This window comes from Haemaphysalis longicornis, unplaced genomic scaffold (assembly GCF_048455015.1).
Source record: "Haemaphysalis longicornis isolate Haplotype H1 unplaced genomic scaffold, Haemaphysalis longicornis Haplotype H1 scaffold_1, whole genome shotgun sequence".
Lineage (NCBI taxonomy): Eukaryota > Metazoa > Arthropoda > Arachnida > Ixodida > Ixodidae > Haemaphysalis > Haemaphysalis longicornis.
In genome coordinates, this window is record NW_027526203.1 from 392645849 (window position 1) to 392664461 (window position 18613).

The 18613-nt window shown below is 46.0% G+C and overlaps 1 protein-coding gene across 2 annotated transcripts in view; it reads right to left on the minus strand.

The window, feature by feature from the left end:
• The window catches only part of LOC144155301 (uncharacterized), a 43242-nt gene extending 25405 nt beyond the window's left edge, over window positions 1-17837 (minus strand). For both annotated transcript variants that reach the window (XM_077686646.1, XM_077686645.1), the window contains exons 1-3: window positions 17598-17837; window positions 3609-3887; window positions 1988-2215 (exon numbers count right to left, since the gene is read on the minus strand). In XM_077686646.1, the coding sequence (XP_077542772.1) occupies window positions 1988-2215; window positions 3609-3851 (471 nt within the window). In that variant the 5' untranslated portion in view covers window positions 3852-3887; window positions 17598-17837. The remainder of the gene's footprint in view (window positions 1-1987; window positions 2216-3608; window positions 3888-17597) is intronic.
• Between the last annotated feature and the right edge of the window lie 776 nt (window positions 17838-18613).

Sequence of the window (18613 nt, forward strand, 5' to 3'; positions counted from 1 at the left end):
CTTGTCTGCCTCCTTGCGCCTTCTCCTGCTCTGGCCAGACGGCAGTGTCAGGATCAAGCAACTCGCCCACCTCACACGACTTTGTAGTACCAATAAACATGGGTTTGGCCATTCCGTTGTGTCTTTTGTGTTCCTTGCTGTTTGCTGCCGCTACGCCAGTTAGCGGTCCATCGTGGAGTTCAGTGGAGCTAGCCTTGCAGCCGTCTCAAGTGCAAGCTAGGTCGCCATAAGAACCTTGGTCAACCACAAACTGCAGCCCTTTTTTTATAACTACTGCTACTTTTACACTGACAGCTTTGAACAGTTTGTAGGAGAGTACTTTTTGTCAGTGTGGCACGTGCAGGATATGGTCACCACATCAGAATGGTTGTTTTCACGCTGTTGTTCCTGCTTGTACAGGGGGGACATGACTCTTAAAACAAATTTCTTGAATTGTTAAGTAAACTCTGTGAAACTTGTCAGACTTGCTGCTTTTTTTCCACTGATTTCAAATATGCCATTATTTTTTTAGTCAGTCAATTAGTTACCAGGATAATTAGAGATAATTAGTCATTTTTGGAGGAACAATAGACTGGACTGGTTGGAAGCGCATTAAACTTTGGTGTTTGAAATGGCATTCGAAATGGTTCCTTGCCACTGGTGCCACCAAAGTTTAATGAGCAGTAAAATTAGTTCCAAGCGGTGCATCAAAAAACCAATTCTCTTATTACATACTCACCAGGATTCATAGATATGGAAAATATCAAGATTACAGTTTTATGACCAACACTGCTTTGTCTATTGTTCCTCCAAAACACTAATTATCTCCAATTATCTTGGTAATAATTGACTGACTCAAAAAATAATGGCACATTTGAAATCAGTGGGAAAAAAGCAGCAAGACTGACAAGTTTCACATAGTTTACTTAAGAATTAAAGAAATTTGTTTTAAGATCAGTGTCCCCCCTTAACCGTTCACTGCACACTGCTTCCGCGCTGCCCAGTCTTCAAGCAACCCCATGCATAGCGATGCTTCTAATAACCACATGCTCCACATGCCGCACCAATGGAGCACGTTCATTCAGGCATCAAGGGGTGGTTGGACAATTGTTTCTGCCGCTGAGTTACTGCAATGGGTTGCAATAATTCTACAACAGGTTTGTCTGTCGATGCTGCTGTTCGTAAACTTAATTGGTAGCTTGTGTCTTGCAGAGACAACAGCACAAAGGGCTGCAAAGATTCACGCAAGCAAAGTTATTCAGTTGAGAAACCTAAAATACAAGCAAGCATATTGTTTCCCTCAATTCACAGCGTGCATGCATGCTGAACACAGAGGGCGAGTGAAAACTTTCATGGCAACACAGGTTGTAACAAATTCCGGTGGTCATTTAATAAATATGGCTGAGTTCCTATTCGCAGACAGCATAGTAGACAGCTTACAAAGCAGTCTAATTAGTCGTCTATTCCAACAAGAATTGGAACGGCGCAGCGGCCACCTCTGCAAAGAAAAACCTCTAAGCAGACAAATTAACGAAAGCAAGCAGCAGTTTTGTAAAGAATTGGAACATTTTTATTTTAAACAACATGCCCCTTAAAAAATAACAAAAGCATTTTCCCAGCAAATAAATTCCACAAAATGTTTAAGGTAAGAACAAGCTAGTTTGTTAAAACACCAATATGCAAAAGGGTGCAGCGCTGGTGTCGTTTCTTAAGTTTAGGTGGGAAGATAGCCTGCACCGTTGCTGACTTCGATGCTGTCTCCACGAAGCAGTCTTTGTTGTCGGTTTTTTTTCGAATCGGAACAAGAATTAATATGGCAAACGGTATGCTAAGGTGGCAACGAAGTCTAAAGGGAAAACTGAAACACAGCCAATGTCTACCGAAAAAGTTAGCAACAAAAGACTTGAGTGCTCAGCTAAGTTACGACTGAAAAAATACATGATGCGAAGCTAAACAGCTTTCCCTACGCAAGTTCATGCTTGTATAAAAACAAAAATTTATGGCTTGCCTTGGCATTAACATGGGTGCCCAGGTAGTGCTCGGCGATTCTTGACAGAAATCCCAGTGTGTTACAGGCAACACACCGGAACATTTTTGTGGCTGGATTGTAGGCGGCCACTGGAGAGCCGTCCCAGCTGAACTTATCTTGGCCCTGCACCCAGCCATCGTTGGCAGAGGCTCCTGGATCACGCTTAGCCTTGCGTTCAGATTTGGCTGAGGCTCCCGAGTTCGGAACCTGCACGCCGCATTTCAATGGTTTCTCACTGCACATTACAAAGGTTTGTCACAACAAGGAATCAATGACCACTGACAACAAAAACCAGACCGGCTAAGCTTACATGCGCACAAACACACACAGCCAAGTGGAAATGCTGCTTCCACCCTAGCAGCAGATGAACGGAATTTTCATTAAAAGGGGGCCTATAGCATATTACATGGAGCGAAAATGGAAAGCATCATGTACATGCTGTTTTTATAAGACATTTATGATGCCCAATAGATACGATGGGAGGATAGACCTGGTTGGAAGGAACTAGCCTTGGGTAACCCACTCAGCTCCATTCCAGCCACTAAATATGTTTTTTAACCAAACAGATGCAATTCATTGAAAAACTTTCAAATTTTGCACTCCACGACATCAGCAGTGACACTACAGAGGGAACAGTGAAAACAGTTTACAGCATGTTCACTGCACTCCGTCATTCAAGTGATATTACTAAATGGAACTAGAAACCCCATTACACTTGCACAGTAATACTTCTCGACGGTGGCTTTGGTTGGCGGCTGCCCATTGTAGAAAGAAACTCCTGTGGCGACACAAAGAGCCGGCGAGAAAGTGGCGGAAGAGTCACTACTGCTTTGTCTGTTTTTCTTACTATCTATCTTATCTACCTTGGTTGTTTGTAATTTATGTTAAATTTGACACCATTGTAATTGGGTCAGGGCAGTCTTTTGAATAAACCAAACTTGTACTTTGTTTTCATGGCCCTTTTAAAGACACCAACGCCACACTCACTATTTTTAAAACAGCTCTGTTTCGAAAAGATGGGTGTAGGCAGAAGTCTGAAGATAAGGAATCCTAAAAAGCCAACTCACATCCAACTATCATACAAGTTAATTCATTGATTGATTGTACGGTTTAATGCTTTAACGCGCCAATGCAGGCGATGAGGCGCACTGTAGTGGAGGTCTCCAGATTAATTTTGACCACCTGAAAAGCGGTGCGAGTTAATTCATTGCACAACCATAGTTTGCTCAGTTTTGGGTGCAGGCTCTAAAATTTTCAACAAGACCAACTATTTCCCTAAGCACGGTCTTTTTGGCTACTGCACACTTCACGATTTCCAGCATAAAGTTCGCCATGAGCAAGTATTAGCTGCTGTGCACGCATGCTACAACCACTGGCCTGTGGTAGAGAGATAATGACAGGGGTAGTAGTCAGCTCATCAGAACGGCCTAGCTGGGGATGTACACACTGGGAAACGCATGCATTGTGCCCATGCCCTTGCTCCCACTCATTTTTTTACTAACCAACACCTGCATGGTGTTAGAAATTGGAGGCTTTATTTGCAGCCACTTGGCTTGAGGGGAGTCTAGAGTGAGGCCGTGAATGCCCAATGGCTACTCACCCTGGAATGTTGCTGTTGCTGCTGCTGTTGCTGCTGTTGCTGCTGCGGGTGAACTTTTTTGGCACAGTCGTCAGTGGTGGGCAATGGTGGAGCGAGGGGTGGGAAGAGTGGATAGGGAGGCAAAAAGTGGGAGGCCGAGCCTCGACTAGCTTGCAACAAGGCGCTCACGTGCTTCCCCACGTTCTGGTTGGTGTAAATGCCCTCTAAGCAGCTGAAGGCCGCATTCAAAGTGCCCTTGTCCATGCTGGGTCATTCTCGTCCGGGTCCCACTTGGTAGTCCTGCGAGGAAACACGAAAGACGGCATGCCTAACACTGCGCAACCACTTTGGAATGCAACAGCGTACAAACACTACCGAGCAAGGCAGCTCCACAGCTCCCAACAACAATACCAGATGTGGCCATGCAATTTCTGAATGCATTTCGCGCCCTTAGGGTAACATACCTTACATTTGCACAAAGGCTTCTCGGTTACAAACTCAGGAAGCTATGCATACTTTGTGAGTGCGAATCAATGTTTAAAAAATTAATTGGCGATTCATTGGTAAACCCTTAGGAATGTGTGAGCATCTAGTTCCTCTCCCTCGCAAACTTGAGGCTCGGGTTGATGCGCATGCCTTGTTCCAGCTTCGGAAGTCCACAGCGTGGCATTTCTCATGTCCCCTGTGCGCAGTCGCGCGGCCCATAAAGGCAGAGGAAGCTGGCGAGCCGCACTTTGACTTGACCCCTGGCAACCGGGCCAGCATTACAAAAGCAGCTCCACTCTCAAAGGCAGCCACCTCCTCGTGCTCTCTCCACTCTGTCACTCTGTGCTTTCTGTCGATCACTTTGTAATAATGGGGACAAATACCGACAGAAAAATTTTGCCGACATGACTCATCCGTTGCTCACCAAAAAAACAAAAACAAAAAAAAAACTTGTTTTTAGAATCATGGGCACAAGCTCAAATGCGGCATAATGTGTACGTTTGGTACCTGTGCTTAGTCCCACAGTTCACTTATGCAACTGTCGGTCAGCACAGAAACTGTCAAGCAGAACTCCAGAAAAACAATACCAATATATATACCCAGCCCATCCCAAAATTATTATGGAACCAACTCGGGTGGGAGACATCTAAGCTCAAATTATGCGAAAGAGGTGGAATTGGGCTGGGAATGGAATTCAGAGAGAACTGACAACTGGTTGACCCCCCAGGGTAACAAAATAGCTGCTGAGGCTGCTTTCCAATTTGCAGACAGTACAGTAGACAGCTTGGGAAGCAGTCTGATTAGACATCTAAATCAACAAGATTTGGAATGGCGCAGCGGTAACCATCGCAGACAAGACATCAAAACAGACGTGTTAACAAATGTGGGCCACAGTTTTGTAAAAGACAAACACATTACAATAAAGATTAGGCAATCAAAAAGTAACAAAAGGCAGGCAGACAAATAAATTACATGAAACATTAAATCAAAGGACATGTTTGTCGAAACATTATAATGCATAAATGTGGCGCGGTATAGTCTTTTAAATTTAGACAGGTAAGTAACCTGTTGCATTGACTTCAGGTCTTCGTTGCCAACTTCGTTAGGATTGAAACAGGGCTTAACATGGCAGAGAACCCGCTAAGATGGTGGTACAGCTGTCTAATGGGGAAATTGGAACGCACCACTGAAGAGAGAAAATTACAAGTAGGGGAAGATGATAACTCAATGGAGGCATGAGCAAGATGAGAAGATGCAGTGGCAATAAATGGATTCTGACAGTGAGGGACAGGTGCAGTTGGATGTCAGCAGGGAAACCTTTGTCCTACAGTGAATACAAAGATAACAACGACGATGATGATGAAACGACCCAAAATGAAAACTGTCACTCTGCTGCTTCAAGAGAAAATGGTAGCTGGTCCCAGCTGGTTTATGTTAACTTCCCAGCTGGGCCCAGCTGTTCCTAGCTGGTGCCAGCTGGGACTAGCTAGTTCCAGCCGGGAATTTAACCATAAACCAGCTCGGACCAGCTACCATTTTCTCTTGGGGTGCTCACAGAACTGGAACTTCAGGAGGCACCACAAAAAGAGAAGCGTCAGCGCAGTGACTCCCAATAGGAAAGCTTTGCCAAGAAAGATAACCAAAACTGGCCAAAAATTACACTGCAAGTCTGCTAGACCGAATACTGTATTTCTATCCATGGAATTTCTTTGTCACTTACATGGCTAAGGACAAATTTCACTCGCTACACTTGCTTTTCTTGCACTTTCCTTTGCAAAACCTTATTTTTCAACTCTCATACGAACCCTTCCCTCCAGCTCAGCAATGCATCAAAACCAGATAAGCAGGAGTTTCAATTGCTCCCACAACTATGCTGCTCATACAACTATGTTACTTGTACAACTATGTTGCTTGGTGGGAGCATCAAGTAGAGAAAAAATAAAACCTTATACAGCACAAAAAAAAAAGGCGGGTTACAACACTACATGGATGATGTAGGCGATGCAGAGGGCTACAAGGAGTTGAAGCCTTGAATCACAGCAAATGAGCCATTCGTCCACGGAAGAGGAAGGTAGGGATTTATCCGTTCTTGATGTCCTCTACAGCAGAATATACTCATTATTCCATCATCTATTTTTCTCACCTCGCTCAATCCTATGATTTATTTAACACCTGAGAGCTCCTCCAGTCATAGAGTTTCATACTAATGTATACTAGAGGGAAATCTGGCGCCACTGTCTAGATGAGACGCGCTTCAGCAGGTGTTCCATCATGTACCAAGCAGGCACGTTCCACTTGTCCTTGGCATGGCTCATGCACAGGCTGAAAAGTTGCTTTTGGCTGCAAAAAAGCAACAATATTACTGTAGAAGATTAATCAAATTTGTTTTTTTATTGTAAAATTGAAGCTCCAAAAAGATTTATTTGTCTGGGACTATTTAGAAGCTTCATGCAAGATGAACAAGAAAAATATGTTACCCTCTTTTGTTGATTTTGGCTTCGAGACAAAAAAGAGGCCTCGGCTTATGGCTAGTCAAGCCAAGTAGGCCAGGAACGTTGCTAGCTGCTATGACAGTGCCCACAACGGCCCGCGACTGCAGCGCCAGATTTCACTCCAGTATATATTAGCATGAAACTATGCCTCCAGTAGCCCAGATATGCTGCCTTCGTTCGACAGAGTCCTAAAGTTGCACAATGCTTCATTCAAGTTCCAGTGGAGGTTTGTCTAGACCTGGAGGTTCTTAGCAGCCTCTGCTGTACCCCTGACCAGACCATCACCTTGGCCAGGTGCTCTGCAGTTGCTGGGGACTGAGGGCCACGAGTTCAGTCCTCAGTTCATCTGGAGGCTGCAGCCTAGTACTGCACCAGAGCGGTCCCATATCCTGTGCTGGTGAGGCAGTGCTGTTTGCCACCGGGACAATTGTGAGAAGTGTGGAGTAGGTAACGCCATTTTTCATGCCTTCAGGAGACCACTAGCAACGGCGACACAGCACTGGGGGGCTGGCCCATCAAGGCCCTATGTCACGGTGCAGTACAACCGATATCCAAGGGTTTACAGGAACAGATGGAGCAGACGCCAGGAGAAACGAATCAAGAGTGTGTGCAAAATAGAACAAGAAAAAAGGAGACCACCTAAGATCACATTCCTGGCCACACGGAAAGGGTGGCCAGGGACTCTCCTCAGCTTTTCGCTTCCTAATATGGTTGCACCTATCGAGTGTAGCCTCACTAGCATTCGGGGATGTTATCTTCTACCTGCCAAAGCACACTCCAAAGCACATTCGCACACTGCTGCGAATTAAATCAAACATTCTAGAATAAAAATATCGTCACTTTACTGCCCATGCAGCTCCTGACATAGGTATTAAAAAAAAGCTAATTTGGGGTCAGGCCATTACACATGCTGTCTCACCAGGAGCAGGATTGTGCTGCCTCCACCTCTTATTACTTTCCCACATGAAAAGAGGGATGAACCACCCCTGTTCCTGATGAGCCAGGCTCGATCCCGCTCATCCTTTCACCCTAATATTAGTGAAGAGCACGTTAGTGAGGTTAGTGAGTTAGGTTAGTGAGGCAGAGGTCACAATGGCAATTATGCATAGTGACAAACAAAAAAATTTTTTCCCGAAAGCTGGCACATATTATAGGCTAGGATAAAATCCTCCTCTCAACAACAGACTTCTTGGTTTGCATGGTCTTTGAGCAATAAGTGTTCCACTTTAGCCAACATCACGCCAGAGTTGGCACACACTTGATGTTTGCAAGGTTTATGCATGTTAAGCTATTTTGCACAGCAGGGGTGTCATGTAAAAAAGCGAACTTGTGCCATGCAGTGAAGCTTAAATGCCCACCATGCACCAGAGCAAACTTTCACACATCTATTATTTGTAAATTTCAAATACTCGAAAAACTGAAAATACTTCAAATGGTCAAACTGTACTGCAAACCAAACCGAATAACACACATTACTGGCACACCTTTGCTAATTACCATTCTGCATCAGCAGTTTGAATGCATCATAAAAACAAAGCGGTAACTTTTTCTTTTAATGTAGATGATCTTCAGACCAATTCTTTTTTGCCACAAATTCGTACACTTGAAGTTGTTGCACATGTGGTTTATCCCGAAAGCAAATATGACACCACACAGCTGTCTTTTACGTGTGGATTCTAAGTTGTTGTGACAGCATTAAGTCAAACCATTGCTCCCATACTTTGAAGGCCCCGAGAAATGGAAATACAGTTGGAACACATATTTTTTTATTTATTTAAGAACATACTGCAGGCCATGGAGGCCCAAGCAGGAGGGGCATAAGGTATATATAATATCAACGATACAAAATACAAACAGCAAAAGCAGAAACACCGAAAGGAAGTATAAAACACAGGTCGCCAGGCACAACTAAACATTTGCTTGTAATAAACCAAGAGAGTTAAGAAAATGTTTGGGTGTATTGTTCTAATCATTAATTGTGCTGGGATTGGTAGAAGCGAACATTGGGGTTAAGGACAGAGAATGGGAATGACGAGTACGGCGAGTAGCAAGGGGTTTCAAGAAGGAACACCAGTCCAAAGCAAGTTAGGGTGATAAAATAAATACAACAATTTAAGGCGGAGAAACTGTCTTCTGGACACCAGCATCAGCTCAGAAACAGAATTGTGCGACGAAATTCAGAATAAATAAACTGAACAGTTTTTTCTTGAATTTTTTCTAACAAGTCAATATTCTTTGTTGTGTGAGAGTCCTAAACAGCACAAGTATATTCCAGTTTAGGCCTAATTAGCGTTGCGTATGCAAGTAATTTTACATTAGCTGGAGCGTCTCGAAGCTTATCCCGAAGTAAACACAATTTACAAAAGGCAGAGGCAGAAACATTAGTAACGTGCGAATTCCAGATTAGATTATTCGATAAAGTTATGCCCAAATATTTATATTCCTGTACTTAGGTTAGAGGGTTTCCTGCAAGCGAGTATGAAAATTGGTGGTTTCCGTTTTTCGGTGATGCGAAGAGAGACGGTTCTTTCTGGGTTTAATACCATTCCCCATTCAAGGCTCCAGGAAAGGATGTCAGTGAGTAAGGAGTTTAAAGCTTCTAGGTCACTAATAGAGTTGATATTATTAAAAACAACGCAGTCATAAGCAAAAAGTCGAATTTGGACAGGTTATTTAATGATGGAGACAATATCATTACAGTAAATTAGAAAAAGTAAGGGACCGAGAACGCTAACCTGAGGGACTCCGGAGGTGACAGGAAGAGTACTGGAAATAGATGATGATGATGATGGTTGGATGTTTATGGCGCAAGGCCAACTGGGGCAAAGAGCGCCAAAACAATAGTCATATATGAGGGTGAAACCTTAACCACTAAGTAAAGTCTGCAAAAACAAAAGTAAAATCACAAAACGACAATGGGCATGGCTGGTGTATAGGGCCAGATTTCATGATGCGTGATAGGAAATGAGGTTTAAAAACTTGACTTCTGACAAATACTCAAACACACGTTTCACTGAAACAATGGCATCGTCACCTAGAAAAAACGATGGATGTAGGGGAATATGTTGTCTGTAGAGTTCTCTGAAGTGTTTGTGTCGTGTTGTGTGAAGTGCCTTGCATGTGATTAGTATGTGCACTACGGATAGGGCTTCTCCGCATCTGCTGCACTGGGGTCTCGAAGATCCAGTCAGCAGATACGAGTGCGGAGTACTGGAAATAGATCCGTCAATGTCTAGATATTGGCTTCGATCTGACAAATAATCTGAAACCCATGCTACAAGAAAGGAAGGGAGCCCGATGAGATGCAGTTTGTCAATTAATTTATGATGCAGGGCTAAATCAAACGCTTTGGTGAAGTCTAAAAAAATTACATCTACCTCCCAACCCACCATCACTGAGTTTCGAAGAGAAAAAAATGAACAATTTAACGTAATTGAGGGGTGGTTGAAAACCCCTCCCTAAAACCATGTCGCAAGAAAGATAGAATCTAGTGTTCGTCAAGAAAATTTAAGATAAGAGTTCCTACTATATGTTCTAGAAGTTTCCATGAGGAAGACAATAAATAGAAATTGGACAATAGTAAGCAAAAGAAAGAAGGTCACCTTTTTTAAGGTGACACGCGCCACTTTAACGAATGGCACGCGCCACTTTAACGAATGTTTCTGCCCATTTCGTAAGAGCAATCTGGAATAAGCAATATGCCAACTATACCCCGTTACTACTCTAGCATGCATTAAGCCACAAGTTCACATACGAGGATACCAGATGTACAACTATAAACTAAATTTGAATGAATTACATTATGGAGGTTTCACACACAAAAGCTCTGCCCAAGCAACGAGGTGCACTGTAGTGGAAGGCTACACATCAATTTCGACCATCTGGGGATTTTAACGTGTGCCACAGGCATTTCTGTTTTTCGCCACCATCAGAAGAATGGCCACAGTGGCTGGGATCAAACCCAAGTCATTGGGTTATGCAGCCCAGCGCCTCCGTCTCTCAACTGCTGCAGAGGGTTATGTGACTATAAACAAATTTTTGTTTTTCTTGAGGGCCATGCAAAATGGCTCATCATTGTGTTGAAAGCAGACATTGCAGCCTTGTAAGCTTAGCGCGTACCTTGTGACTGAAAACTAATTTTACATGCTTTATTTGATAACAAAGTTAGTGACCTCTTCCAACCCCCACCCCCCTCCCCCATTTCATCTAAGCTCAAAAGTTTCAGGAGGGATTGCACTCCCCCCCCCCCCCCTCCTCTGGTGTACGCTAGTGAATATAGCTAGCATGAAGTCAACACTCCTGTTTTCTGTACCTCCCCATAACGTCCCCGCCTGATTGTCATTATGGGAAATTTTAAGGTCTGCAAAGCTTTTTAATCTTCACACACAAAAAAACTAGGCTTTAAAAGTAACTTAACCGACCAGATACTTTATGGTAACAGATAAAAGTTGGGAGGAATTTTATTTATTTGTTTATTGATAAATCGGTTTTCTGATCTTCAACATTTCGGAAACTTGGAGGCACAGGCGCAGCCACGGTTGGAAGGCAAAATAAATATTTCACTAGCAGCCATCTATCGGCTCATTTCTAAACAGTAATTTGGCGCATGCTAAATACAATAAAATACGATATTGAGCCCCGTTTCATTTACCAGATACATATTTTGCGAAATGAAAATTCGAACTTCAAGCGCTCGTAAGCGACTTCTGTCTACACAGTTTTGCACGCAAGCTTTTCGATGCATTCGCGACATGCGAACGGCCAACATGTCCTTGTGACCAGTGTTACCGTATTCGCGCGCACAACACCGGTAGACAACGTTTAAAAGCGGATAGGCGCCGCCACTTCATTCCCTTCCCCGTCCCATACTCTTTCCCGCCCCTTTCTGAAAACCACCCCCGCTCCCTCCCTACATGGAAAACAGGAAAACTGAAGACAAAAGAAAAGACGCGAGGTAAGCCAGGCAGCACACGCCGCCCGCCCGCCCGCACACACATGCGCACAAAAAAATACAAGCCTCAAGAGCTCGCGCTCTTGCCTTCGCACCCCCCTTCCATGCGTTCTTGCATCATGGCCTTAGCCGAAGCGAAGAACACCGCCGCCCTACCCTCGAGCGAAATAACACGCCAAGGAAGACTCGCCGTCCGAACCCCCCTCGGATCCGCACGGCGACAGGCCAGGATGGTACGCTCCAAAGGACACCACCCCCTCCCCCTCCTCCCCCCGGCCGGTCGCCCACACGGCGGGCGCCGCCGAGCCCTCCGGGGGAGAGCAGCCGGACCCCACCCACCGGCACCCACCACCCCGCAGCAGCCTTGATGGACTCGCCCTGCCGCCAACACCCCACCCCCTCCCGGCGCTGGCGTCGGCGCCGCGTTCTTTGCTACGCCGCCCCACCTCCTCTCACAGAACGCGCAAAAGAAGCGAACAAAGCGCAGGGGAAAAGAAAAAAGCAGATCGAAGAACGGGCCCGCGTCGGCGGGGGGTAAAGGGGCGGGGTACGGCCACACGAGAGATAGAAAGTAAAGGGTGTTATTTGGATAGAAGCGGGCAGGCTGAGCGCCGGACGCTGGGAAGGCGAAGTACGGGCGACGTCAAAAAAGCAAACAGCCTGACGGGAAGTGGAGTTTGAAAAGCAGCCGGCGCTCCTCGCGACCGGACAGGGCCAAGGCACTGACGCACTCCCCGCTCTTTTGCCTACTCCTTTCGGGGATAACAATTAATTCAACCAGAGCGGCTGCTGCGCCACGGACACCGGGGTGCGCCGAGAAGCGAGCAAAAAAAGAACACGGCACGGTGGGATTAGCGCGGCCGAACCACACGGACGGCGGCGGGCGGGTTACATTAAAGAGAAGGAAAGGCATCGATTTTTCTCTCCAGCCGGGGGGAGGGGGGGTAGGGGGAGGCTGTTCGGCATGTTTCTGTTCTTTTGCTTTCGGCCGCCAGCGGCATCAAAGCGGGCGGCGGCGGGCAGCCATTTTCGTCCCCCGCGCCTTCGCCCTCAAGCCAAGAGCTCGGGGCTTGGCGACAGTCTTCAAGCAGGACACCGATTCACACAAGTCGGCACACTGAAGCAGGTGCGCCGGTCTGGATTCTTAAAACGTCGGTCTGTCTTTACACAACCTCATGGCGACCCCATAAATGCACACACTAAGGTGCGCGAGGTGCACTTGCCGCATCCAGAAAATTTCAGCACTGGAAATGCGGCCGCTATCATAAACCAGCAACATGACGGTATTACTGTAAAATCAGCTTAGCACGCGTGGGTACGAACCGCTCGCCGCTGCTTTTTGTTACGTAAAATCACTCAGTGCCGCCAGAGCTGACACGGAAAACTGAATTCTTCCGCACCACAGCGCTTTCGGTACAAGAAGGCACGACTGGGGCCCACCCACGTATCGTCATAAAATTACACATTACATGACCGGCTCAGTCTTACGATTAGGGCTCTATTAAGCTGGTATACTCCGCAACCCGTTTGGAACGTTGCGCTGCCGATAAAGTTCATTGATGAACCAGAACGAAGAAGGTAAGAATGAAATACCAACCCAGTAAATGAAGGTGAATAGAAAGCAATCATGCATGTTAAATAGGTGTGCGAGTTCTTGGCTACGAGCTGACGAGTTTTTTTCTTACCTTATTACCGCCGACGTGTTTCTGCAGCAGCCAGAGCCGGTGCACCGCCTATCCGGCAAATTAAATTTTTGAAATAGTGCCCAGAAAACCGGAACGAGTACATAAAAGCGCGGATTAGTCAAGCCACATTCAATGCACAGAACGTTCGAACAGCCGGACGGTAACACAAGTGGACCCGAAGACGGCTACCACGCGAAAGGATAGGGAAGCAGCACTGTAGACGAGAAGATGATGCTTGAGAAAGGATACGGGGGCAACGTGCGGAACAATGCAACGGAGCAGGTGCCTCGTCCATAACAGCCGCATGCGACATGGCGAGGCGTTTCCATTCTCTCCTGCTGCGGTCCATCCATAACGTTGGTTGTGGGAGTCGCAACAGGACGCGCCTGTTTGTTTTTGTTTTCGTGGAGTTCACTGCAGCCCGCCATTCAAAAGTTCACTACGGCTGGCTACTCAAAAAAAGCCGAACTCAAAATGTCAAAGGTCAGCTGGACAGAAAGACCGCTGATGCGAACTGCTTCTCTGCGATGGCGACGGATACACACAGCATAGCGAGAACTACGCTGCACATGCGACGCCACTTCGGGATTCCGCGACTCCGCTCACAATTTAGCGGCGTTCCAAGCGTGCCACACGTAAACAAACCAGCGTGCTCCTACGTCATTTTTCACTCCGTACTGCTCAAAAGGTTTCAGTGAATGGCGTGCTGCATGAATTCCAATGCAAACCTCTTTAAGTGGTAAACGCTTACACCATCACATTCATATGCACCCCCCTTTCCCTTTGTCGCAAATAACGACAAATGAGACATGGGAACTAGGGCTTGAAATAGAACCAATCGAACATTGGCCGACCATTTACTGTCGTGCACTGCACACAGGACGGACACGTTAGTACCATCCACCCAGCACGAGTTGAACACAACAACGCTGTCTTTGGCGCCATCTTGTTTCTGGTAAAACTCAACCAGAGTCACTCAACGCTTTTAAATTCAAGGAATGTTTTCGAGTGTATCGCATAGCTATGGGAAACATTATTACCGCTTCAGGCGTCAATAAAGCACCGTACAACTAGTACCAATATACAACCCCCCCCCCCCCTCTTCGCTGAAGATGCTTACAATCAGAAGAGCTCTAACGAGCTATGTATTCCACAGAAAATTAATTACCCCGTAATTAAATCCCAGAAGAAAAAAAGAGTACGGCAGCTGAGTTTAGCCCAAAGTCATGAGTGAATGGAGATGAGGCAGCATCAGCTTACGCTTCTGCTTCGAAATATAGCAAGCTGTATTGCGAATACGTGAGAGTATTCCAGGCAAGTTAGCCCCAGACTACCAATGGTGGCGTCACAGCAGCGGAGCAGTGCGCGGCTACGCACGATCACCCACTACGAAGGTTGCAAAACAAAAACAACCTAGGGTAACAAGCGCGCAACATTGCTTGGCGTGTTGTACCCCGATCGGCGGGGCGGCAGCTCACAACGGAGGCCGTTTCTGGGGAAAAACGCACACAGCTTCCACACCTCTGAGCCATATTTGCAGGCCGCGTGCCTGCTAAATTTCGCAAACTCGGAGGTTTTGTTTGACACTTTGAAAATGAAAACTAAAATGCGTTTAGTTTGCTAAGATCGTTTCCGCTTAAGCCCGATAAGCAGGCAATTTCGTAAGCTGGTCTTCTTTGCTTTTTTTTTTTTTAAGCTCAACGAGCATGAAATGCAGCAAAGGGCACGTGTCAACGGAATATTGGGGTATTCGTGGGTTGAAATAGTAATCGTGCGGATTCTGTCTTTTTTTTTTCTTTTTTAATGGCGAAGCTGTATATGTCTCGGTTTCCATATGTAGCGTACGCGTACAAATCGGCGTAGAACGGCAATATTTCGTCTCCAGAGCAAGTCTTCTGCGTCGCCATTTTGAAGGGCCCCTGAACGTTTTTTCCCGCCCAGACACGAGAAATTAAAAGGGTTTCAGGAGCGACGTTATGATTGGTGTCTCCCGTACGCTCACATCACAGGTCGTCCCTTTATGCAGCACGCGCTCAACGATGACATGCCCGTTGTGCTGGTGGGAGATTTCAACATGAACGTCTTCACGATCCGATGAGACCTCATTGCTGCCCTCCGTGGTCGAGCGGTTTGGGTTGGTGTGTTACACACTGTGGGCTGATAACAACGCGGGAGGCAAACGGACCGCCCCTTGTTAGTCCGCTGTAACAAAACTATAGTCCTTCCAAGTTACATTCAGCAAATTAGGAAGTATGCTTAATGGCAAATTACAAACATACGTGTTTCGGTTCGTCAACACCTTGGACTGCGCCTAGATCGCTGCTCATCCTTCACATAGTGGAAAGGCAGTTTTTTTTTATTATTATTATGATTCATAAATGGTAACCCCAAACCACCTTCATTGGCGCCGGTACAGGGAAGCGTTCAGGGGCATCGGAAACGGGGTTAAGGGGGAGGTGCGCGTAGTTGCTGCGCTCACAAGGAGAGAAAACGTACGCCCCTTCAGTTTATAAATACACTGAAATAGAATACATTCGCTTTGATGCACTATTTAACAATAGATATTTCGCTGCCACTTCACCTACACTGATCAAAATAGCGTTCGCACCCCACCCCCCTCCCCCCCGTCATTTGCCCTTGGAGAGAGGGAAAGCAGACGTTAATATTTTATAAGTGCCAGCCCAGCATCAATAAACAAAATGTCTCAAAGGAGGGGCGGGGAGGTAACTAACTCGACACCCATAAATGCAACTGATTGTGCACAGTTCACCACGGAGCCATTTCCCAATTTATACTTCTCGAACTGTTGATGCGGTGTTACGCAAGTTTTCTCGAACAAGGGGGGAAATTTTCCTGGCAACTTTTCACTCAAGCCGCAGTCAAACTAAGAACAGCCTTTGTCATATAAGCAAAATGAATTTCTCAGAACGGCCCACCCCATAGCACTACCTCACTTGGTAAGGACCCTGGTTGAAAAATACATTCGAAAGTTTTTCGAGAAAAAATAAAGCTGATGATTTTAAAGCTGATAAAGCTGACAAAATAAAGCTGATAATTTTCATCTAAGCCGGATGAAAATTAGATGAAACATTAGCTAGGCAAACATTAGCTAGGCTTGTGAGGATGAGGTGCGCACACCATAAGTGGCATTCGTTTCGAGAAATGTCACAAAATGTGACGCCGGCAGCGTAAACTGATAAAAAAAAAAAAAAAAAACTCTTCCTGAATCTATTTGCACACTGGGAGAGCAAGAAGTCACCTAGTGCCGTATTCACAACTAACGGGTACGTCGCTGTATGAAAGAGGTGCGACAGATACAGAGGGTAGAGGCTGATCTGAACATAGACACAAACTCTCCGCCGAATATTTCTTCGCTTGAAAACTGCAGTTTACTTACGACATTAGCATTCCAGATTTCTTTTCAAAACAACTAATCGTGCAACCCACAAAAACTAAAAACTCCCCGACATTGGCGTCACTTCACGACGAACAGGTAACAAGTAGCGAGCGCCAAACGACCGCTTAAGAACAGTTTTTCTGGCGGCAAATGACCGCGATGAACAAATAAATTGCCTCGCTGCTCAGGTGGCGCGGTATGAAAGGGGGCTGACATTGTCGAAAGCAAAAGTTTCCGTGGGCCAGACACGCTTCGCTCATAGAACTTTTACTTTCACAATGCTGATCTCGCGCATCATAATAAACGCCCAGCAATTACTTCTCTCTACACATTTGAAATTTTATGCTGGCCATGCACTAAAACGCGCCTTTCATGCAAATTGTGTGGTTAGGCATTCACATATATCTCCATAGGCCAGTTTCCCCTCCGCGAGCAGTCCGTGACATTACAATGTATCAGATTCTGACAGCTTTATAAGCAGCATACCTGCACAAGGAGCCCAATAGCTCTCAGATTCGAGGTGTGAATTGCGTAACGACTTCAGTCACGTGTTTACAAATAAACAAAAACAAAGAGAGCAACAACAAGCTCAGGGGATGCAATCACTGACAACCTGCCGCCACATGGCGACGGAGCGGCTTCTAGACCACCGAAAGTAACAGACACCCACGATCAGTTCCCGATAAAATGTTAACATGAAATACAAATGGTACCAAAAGTAAACGTCGAGCCTTACAGCAACAATGCAAGACGTACAGCATTTTCCGTCGGTCGCGTAAAAATGTTACCTTATACACGCTTCAGCTCGTTGTAAGCATGCAAATACGCGCTTCAGGCCGACGTATCCATGTCCAAAAATGCGAAAAACCAGTTCTATTACTCGCGCACCTGCTCTGTTTAAAATTCGCGGTGGTACACAAGTAAGATGGCCTGTTTTTCAAACAACGGTGTTTACAAGCGCTCGGGCTCGTGGCGCGATGCGTATGTGCGTCTACTCACCCGCACTCCGGCTTGCGCAGTACTCGGCGCTGCGTTGTACGCCACGTTGGAGTTCATTTTTTTCCACCGGTGAGACGACGCTCCCTGGAATACAGCGAGCGTCTCCTTTCCGGATAGAACTGCCGCCCACTCAAGGAAAAAGCGTTTCCACCACCCCCCGCGTACGTGAAGTCCGGCAGGGCTAGCACAGCTGAGCGCGAGACGCGGCGTCCCGCCAGTCCCCTAGCGGGCGCCCGAAGAACGAGACTATCCGAAAAGAAGAAAAAGAACAATCGACCAACTCTTTGTTGCCAGATTGCTGCACAGCTCACCGCTAAAAGGGCCGCTCTAAATTAGTTACACTTCCGTAACACCTTTGTAATCGTTAACAAATAAAGAAATAAATTAGATAAAAACTACAAATTGACCGCATGACAAAAAAATAAAATTATTTTTGCACAAGATAATTAGAGTTAAAAACGGTGAGTGCGCACAAATATATTTCTTTCTTAGTAAGCTTGGTTGCTTTTGCGCAGGTTAACTGGGTTGACTGAGTTAACTCTCAATACTGTCTACTAATTGGATAGCGGCTTAGGGCCTAGCGGCTTAGGGCCGCAATCCAACGTTCCGTTTTGTCAGTTTTGTGTCGTTCTTTGCTTTACCTCGCAGAAGTCGGGGAGCATGCTTGAGTACATGCATCTCCCTTCGGCATGATCACGAACAAAATACTCGACGATATCAATTCCTCCCACGAAATACGAGAAATGAAATAGGCGCGTGGTAATGCAGCTTTCAGCAGACCGGCAGGTGCACACAAGTTTTCTTCTGTCTGGATTGCGCTTCACTTATCACTAACCCCCATTCTTTTGCCTTCCTACCATAACCATGCTTTGAATAAATTCCGGCGTTCTTGGCAAGCTTGTAATTCATCAATCTGTCCTTGCGTGTGCGCTTCTGGAGGCCCTGCGACAGCATACGAAGCAATTGTGGTGGTCTGCGGCAATCCGGGTGGGAGGATTGTGAAAGCACCGGCGCGG